At 36.5% G+C, this 7,521-nt stretch overlaps 1 protein-coding gene across 2 annotated transcripts; it reads left to right on the top strand.

Annotated features, from left to right (window-relative positions):
- The first annotated feature begins 4,417 nt into the window (after window positions 1–4,417).
- Window positions 4,418–7,320, top strand: LOC104940853 (uncharacterized). 2 transcript variants are annotated; one of them, XM_010765851.1, is made up of 6 exons: window positions 4,418–4,460; window positions 4,600–4,929; window positions 5,300–5,653; window positions 5,744–5,854; window positions 6,573–6,634; window positions 6,947–7,320. In XM_010765851.1, exons 1-6 carry the CDS (start codon window positions 4,418–4,420, stop codon window positions 6,965–6,967), a joined length of 921 nt encoding a protein of 306 aa, XP_010764153.1. In that variant the 3' UTR covers window positions 6,968–7,320. The 2 variants fall into 2 exon arrangements, with proteins under 2 accessions (XP_010764153.1, XP_010764151.1); XM_010765849.1 differs by having other exon boundaries at window positions 6,573–7,320.
- Window positions 7,321–7,521: the final 201 nt, after the last annotated feature.

Genomic DNA, 7,521 nt, shown 5'->3' with positions numbered 1-7,521 from the left:
CGATTAACCTTAACCTCATGTTCTTGGATACTATTACACTTAACAAATCTGTTTTTTATACATGGAAATCTGTTATTCTGAATATTATTATATGAATTTATCAGCAAACATCTGCAGCACGATTCTCCATATTGGTTGCTCCATTTATGTCAAATATGCTTAACCCCCATAATGCAATGTAGATAATATGAAGTTATGCCATGTGCCGGGGATCTGTATTGAAAACTCAGTTTAAGTTCATAATATTAATGTTTTCTTTTCATATTTAGGAAATGAAAACGTCGCTTTGCATTCAAGACATGACAACTCAAGCCAACCTGTGCAGGATATTGTAAGTAATCTTACGACATTCTTTCTTTTTTGGTTATTTTGATTAACATGATTCTCATCATCCAGTTAATTACATGGCTTCTTACTAAAGAGGTCAATCCTTTGACAATTCATATTGGTTTAACATCATTTTAAAAAGCTAGTCAGCTTGCTGTGTTTGGATATCAGGACTGTGTCTATCGCAACAGATTGTTACTCTTAGCAGCAGTCTGCTACAAATAAATAATAGACCATTATAATTCTGTAATCAAACAATCATCATCAACAAAGCTGTCTTTTAATAATGGAGATTTTATTTGCTGCTCAGACTGAAGGTGGACATGATCTGAACTATGCTGCATTGCATATCTCTGGAAGGAAGGCTACAAGAGGAGGAAAGAAGAGAGAGATGGAGACTGAAGAATGTGTGTACTCTCAAGTTAAATGCTGAATGTGAATGTGAGTCTATTAAAAATGTAAATTGGTTGATAATACTGACCTCTGACAAAGATTTACATTTGAATTCATGCTAAAAGCCAAAATATCATCAAACAGATATTCTCTTTATGTTCGATGTTTCACCAATATTTGATTACATGTGTTTGTATGTGTCGTCTTTTATCTTAAAATACTAACCAAAGTGTGTTTTTCATTAAAGAAAATGTAAAAAATCATGGGGGGAATGATTTTGCTATGATTTAATTTGATTTTAGGGCCATCATAACTGTTTCAAGATGTTCTCCTCTGCCATTTTGTATACATTATGAATGTTCAAATCTGTTTACTTCTTCCATGAGCGTCATCTACTTACTGTCTCGGCCAATGCTCTGTAAAAACATCTAACCGCAATTGGGAGTTGTGTTGATTTCTTGCTTCCTTTTTAAATGATTTTTTTATAATACCACGCTGAAGAAACCTAATCCGTCTTTGTATTTATTTTGGCATATTTAAACTGATAATAATCCAATGCAGAGCCAATAATGTAATATAATACATTATGGAATATATAACTTGTATATTTATATATGTATATTTATATAGTCTTAAAGTTACAACCGGCCCTTTGAGTGCAACCATAATACTAATGTAGCCCAAGATAAAATTGAGTTTGATACCCCTGACCTAGATTATGTTCATCCATCAGATAGTACACACCCACAAATCGACAACCATGTTCATTTTGGAAAACATTTTCAGTGTCTATATTTGTTTAAATTCATTGCGCTTATTCATGTAATCCAGCAGTCTGATATATTGTGTACAGCTTAAAAGGGTGTTTAATAACATTTGGTGATGGTTGTTTAATTTTGTGTTAATGTAAGTAGAGTTAAAACAGACCGATAAAATGTAATCAGGAACACCGAAGTAAGAGGGAGACACAAACACTAGAGGGGGGTTAATAATTATTGGGTTATTTGAGCAGTCGAATGATTGGCAACCACAAAGGAATATGTTGCTAGCTAGCTAAGTGTCTCTACTAAAGACATGTTGACATGTTTACCACTGGGCTTATAACCAGCATCATCTGATTGGTGGACAATCCTGAGCCACCCTATGTATGGCCTCATGTTAGCGTCTAACTTTTGCTGTTTACCACAAAGATGTTTATTCTGCTATAATCCAAAATCCCATTTGGTTTTGGTCAAGGGAACTACTACAATGCTAACTTCAAGGATTTAGCCGTCAAAGACACATCATCCATGTATCACTCTATTGACAGGCAACCTTTTTTGCTAGGTCCGGCAATGGCTCAGTCAGTCGGACTGGGAGCTGTAGTGTCACCGGTTCAAGTCTCCGACCAGACCTAAATATGGAGTGTGGACTGTTACTTGGAGAGGTCCCAGTCCACCTCCTGGGCCCTGCCGTGGTGCCCTTGAGCAAGGCACCGGACATCCCCCTTCCCCCCTCACTCCCATTGCTCCTCGGGAGCTGTACAATAGGTGCCCACTGCTCCTAGTACTAGACTCCTGGTACTAGGATGGGTTAAAAGAAGAGAACACATTTCACTGTGTGTGCTGTGTGCTCTGCATGTGTGACCATTAAAGAGGGTTTCATCCCTCCGGTTTTATTCTATTATATTATATTTTGTAGCCTACTATCCAAATACCTTAGTTCAAGCATTATCATCAAAGTACTTCTTTACAGGTAATGGGAATACGTGTAAGAGTGACATCCGCCGGCTGTTTACTGTAAGTGTTAAAAAGAATTGCTGAATTATCAGAAAAAAACAGTTAATAGTGAATACACCGTTTAAAATGTAAGTAGGCCTATCTCGAGTTAACATTGGGACATAAAAAAGGTTCATACTTAGTGTTCATTTTTCAATAACCATTAGTTTTGCACGGTAAGCCAATGTTTTGTTAGCATTTAGTTAGCCTAATGTTAGCTAGAACCCTTTCTAATTCGTAAGGATCGATACCACTTACTTAAACGTTTACAATATATCGCCCTTCATCGGCATTTATATATTTTTCACAAACCTTTTACATTTATGATGATGAACGACAGATGACGGATGAAAAGACCAGCGACAAATAACAACAGCTGCTATAGCCACGTATGGTTCCCTCGAAAAATGGCTGCTCCGCCCCAGTATGCTCAAGATTACCATCCCTATTACAACAGGTGTTTTGGTAACTTTTTTCTTTCTCTGAACAGTTAACTGCTGACTAAACTAGCCATTATTGCAATTACATGTATTTTGCCTAAACAACATTATAAGTAAATATAATTATCTGTAAACTGTTGTTACTTGAGTGAGTCATTATGAGATTAGTTTTTACTGACTCTTATAAAATATTTTACTGGGGATAATTGTGTCTGGTGTCTTCACTGGAAGCACAGTTTAGCTAATTTGACAGCTATTCTAGGCTTTTGTTAATCCAGTGTCCTTGTAACGAAGACTGGTAACTAAGCCTCTTAAATCACTCATTCATACTGTTAGAAATTAAAATCAATGTTGATATGGCGTAATTTGAATTAAATACACTGTATTTAATTTAAATCTGTTTTATTCTAAAAACCGAATATTCACACTACTTCCGGTTTTCCGCTAGTGAATTTCGTCATTTCCGGTTAGCATTAGCATGTGGCGAAATGCAACTTTTTCAAACCGTGAATTGAAGGTGACATTACGTGATGTTGTACCCTAAACACACTGGGGTTAACACTCATTTATTGACGCTGAAATCACGTTTATTAGGGAATGTTTAAATAACCACAGACAACAGAATGGAGTAATTTAGCAACTGAAAAAGGCAGGCATTGCATTGGACCCGCCCCCGTCGACCCCGGCCAATAGGAGAAGACCTCTGATGACAACAGGAAGAGCAAGCCAATAATCGACCTCTTCTTCTCCTGACCTGGGCTGACCAATACATGGGGAGAGTGCCTCCGCTTTCAATTTCATTTGTACACCACTGCATAATCCTCGTGGATTCATCTTCCTATTATACACACATGCATTTCCAAGCATTTGGACTACCTATGTTGCAAATGTATTATCTTTTCAATTTACACACGGCATCTATTGCACGTCTGTCCATCCTCTGTTGCTCTCTCTGAGGTTTCTCCCATTTTTCCCTTTAAACTGTGGGTTTTCTCGGGAAGTTTTTCCTTGTACGATGTGAGGGTAAGGTCAGAGGGTGTCGTATTATCATACTGATATTCTGTACAAACTGTGAAGTCCACTGAGACAAATGTAAAATTTGTGATATTGGGCTATATAAATAAACATTGATTGATTGATTGATCTTTTGTGTTATGTAAATGCTGTTAACTTTTATAAGCTTCCCTTGACTCTTTTCAGTACGTCCTGCTCTCAGGGTTCAAGAATTACTAACAATACTCACTGTCATTGATTTTATCGTCCAAAGCTGTCTTTACAGTTTCACTTTTTTTTTCCGGAAGAGTTTTATTGGAAGATTTGCATAAATAACTTGAGAAGAATGAAGTGATATGCTTCAAACAGATCAGAATAGGACCACTGACACAGGAAGTGCACTTTTTTAAACCTTTATTCTGTGAAAACCAATCAGATGCAGAGTGACACGCATATGGGCGGCCATGAGACCTTTTGTACACATTGAAAACAAGAGACATTTTCAAGATGTTACCGCTATCGGTAACCCTGCTTCTTCTTCATCAAGGATGTAGGTGCAAGTATTAAGTTAAATATTTACATTTAGATATATGAAGTTTCAGATACCTTGTTTTTGCATGTTGAATACCCATTTTGTACACTAATTGTTTTTTACTGTTTCACGGTTTGTTTTCTGTCAATTATTTCAGATACACTGGCTCCAGTGACTACAGTTCAACTTGGTGAATCTGTGACCTTAACGTGTGCTCTGCCAAAAACTGAGATAAGGCGCAGAGAGCTCCGCTGGTACAAGCAGAGTGCTGGAGAGACTCTGACATTAATTGTGAAACTGCCCGAATCCTCAAAACCTACATTTGCACAAGGGTTTTCTGACTCAAGATTGGAGGTACATATTGGTAACAATTTAAGCACCCTGACCATTCGGAGGACAATCCCAGAAGATGAAGGAATGTATCACTGCTTAATCGAGGATTTGATTAGGAATCGTGTATGGAGTGGGACCTATTTGTTATTAAAAGGTAAACATGTGATCTAATTTTTTACAAGATTTTCAAATGTTTTAGATCTGATTAAAAGCTTCAAAATAGCTTTAAGTATCCGAACCCTGATTTTAACATCTACAAAATGGTTTGAAGAATTTATTTCCAAATATTTGTGATGATTTGGGTTCTTGATAAAAGAAAATCTAATTTCACCATGTCTTGAATCTTAAAATTAAGTTAAAACCACAAATTAACATTATCCGGTTTTTCTTGTTTTTTTTTATTAAGCACTAATCAATGTTTAACAATGTATTTTTTCTTTGATAAAAAATGTACCACATTTAAGATGGATGTAAACACATTTTAGGCTGTCGAATGTGCTTTTTAACACTTTTTTATTTTCCAGGAAACACTCAGAGGACTTCAAACTATTCTGTTCAGTGCCCGACATTATCTGATCCGGCTCCTCAAGAAAACTCGATGACCCTTCAGTGTTCGGTCCTCTCTAAATCGGAGAATAAAACATGTCAAGGAGACATCAGTGTGTTCTGGGTTGGAGCTGGATCAGATCAATCTCATCCAAACATCATGTACACTGATGGAAGGAGACAAGAGGAATGTGAGAAGTTACCGGACACTCAGAAGAGTTGTGTTTATCGCTTCTCAAAGAACTTCAGCTCATCTGATGCCGGGACTTACTACTGTGCTGTGGCCACATGTGGAGAGATACTATTTGGAGATGTTACACATCCGCAGTTAGGTATGGTTTTATAATTTTGAATATTAGAGGTGATATTCGAAAAATGTTCGTAACATTATGATTGCTTTGTGTTTTTTCTTTGCTGTCCAGAGAAAACTGCAAGTCCTGAAGTCTTTGCGCTGGTGATAGCGATTGTCTGCTTGGTAATTTCTATGATTGGAAACATTGTTTTCTTCTGTTGCCGAACTTCAAAATGTAAAGGTAAGTGTTGTTGAATTATTTTGAAAATGGTATACACTGATTTTATTACATATTGTGCAAGAGATGTAACATCATAAAGTACAGGATGAACCTCAACCTCATGCTTTAAGATTTAAATAATAAATAACTGCAGAAGTTGGGTCTTAACAGAAATATTTTATTTAAGATATTATATAAAATAAATGTATCAGCAAACACTGGCAGCATGATGTGTCCAATTTTCTGTTAGGTAAAATGTCTGTCTTATTAAGCTACTTAGAAAAAAAATTGATAAATTGGGGTTACGATCCTTATATAAAATGAAGTTTAAAGTTGGGGTAGGTCATTTTGGAGAAACCAGCTCGAGTGCGCTAGAATTTGAAAATACACAGCCGGAAAAAATCTGTCCCTCCTCCAACACACACAAACTCGCACATGACCAATGAGGGCACGAGATAAGTTTGTGCACAGATGGAAGGCTGACAGACAGGTAGGCCATCCAGTTGCTTTAGCCGGGCCGGCTCAGATGATTGGTCGTGCTTTTTACAGTATTACGGCTTCCACAGATGACATTTTTTTTATGGATATTTTGTCAAAGCACTTAAGATATTCATTGCTATCGGGATGTTAAGAGCATTCCATGGAATATAACAAAAAGTGTATCTCAAGCCGGCTTCTCAAACTTACCTACCCCACCTTTAAACCAATTACATTTGGGTTTTTGTTTTTCATTTTTTAGGAATAGAAAACCCCACTGGGCAAGCAAGATATGACAACTCAAGCCAACCAGTGCATGATATGGTAAGTAATGACACAATATTTGTTGGGATCTTTTTTAATAACATGAAATCAAACAGCACCACTAACAGTAAACATGTAAGGGAGGATGTACATCTGGCCGGTCATTAGTGCGATGTGAGCCCTGACAGGGTGAGCAGCAATCTTAAATCGTCTGGTGATTCATTTTGTCCAGAATGACCGACTAGCTGTACGAGGTCCTTCTTATTACATGACTACTTACCAAATACAACCAATCTGTTTATAAATTCAAACAAAACTGTGTAAAAGTAGACAAGTAGACACTCATGAATGATCTTTCTTATTGCCGCACAGATGAAGGGGGAAATGATCTGAACTATGCGCCCTTTCATTTATCTGGAAGGAAGGCTACAAGAGGAAGGAATAGGACGTGATTTGACTACTGAAGAAAGTGGTGCTACTTCTCATGTTAAATGCTACACTGTGAATGTGTGTCAAAAAAACCCGTAGGTTGGTTGATCACACTGACCTGCTGACATGATCTTATAATGTAATATGTTAGTTTCCCTTTGTGTGAGGGAGTTTTTTCCATGCTAAAAATCTGAAAATCATATCATACAGATGCTTTTTATATTCCTTGTTTGCACCATTTATTTGATCTGCTCATCCTTGTGTTTGATGCTGTTTGTCATTTTTATCTTATGAAATTCACTAAACCCTATTGGTTATATTAAACATATTAAACAAATAATTGAGAAGATGTTTTCTTAAGATTTATTTATGGGCATAGCCATAACTTTACAACTTTGTAAAAAAAGAAATCTCACGTCCTGTCCTTAAGTAAAAAGAGCTATAACCACAAGATAATGTTACGCTAATATAATAAATATTAGATTCTTATTAAATACATGTTATTATGATCAATCATT

The sequence above is a fragment of the Notothenia coriiceps genome, unplaced genomic scaffold (assembly GCF_000735185.1).
Source record: "Notothenia coriiceps isolate Sejong01 unplaced genomic scaffold, NC01 NC01_scaffold00002795, whole genome shotgun sequence".
In the NCBI taxonomy this organism is placed as follows: Eukaryota; Metazoa; Chordata; class Actinopteri; order Perciformes; family Nototheniidae; genus Notothenia; species Notothenia coriiceps.
Note: the sequence above shows the minus strand (reverse complement) of the source record. Positions and strands in the feature narration are given on the sequence as shown.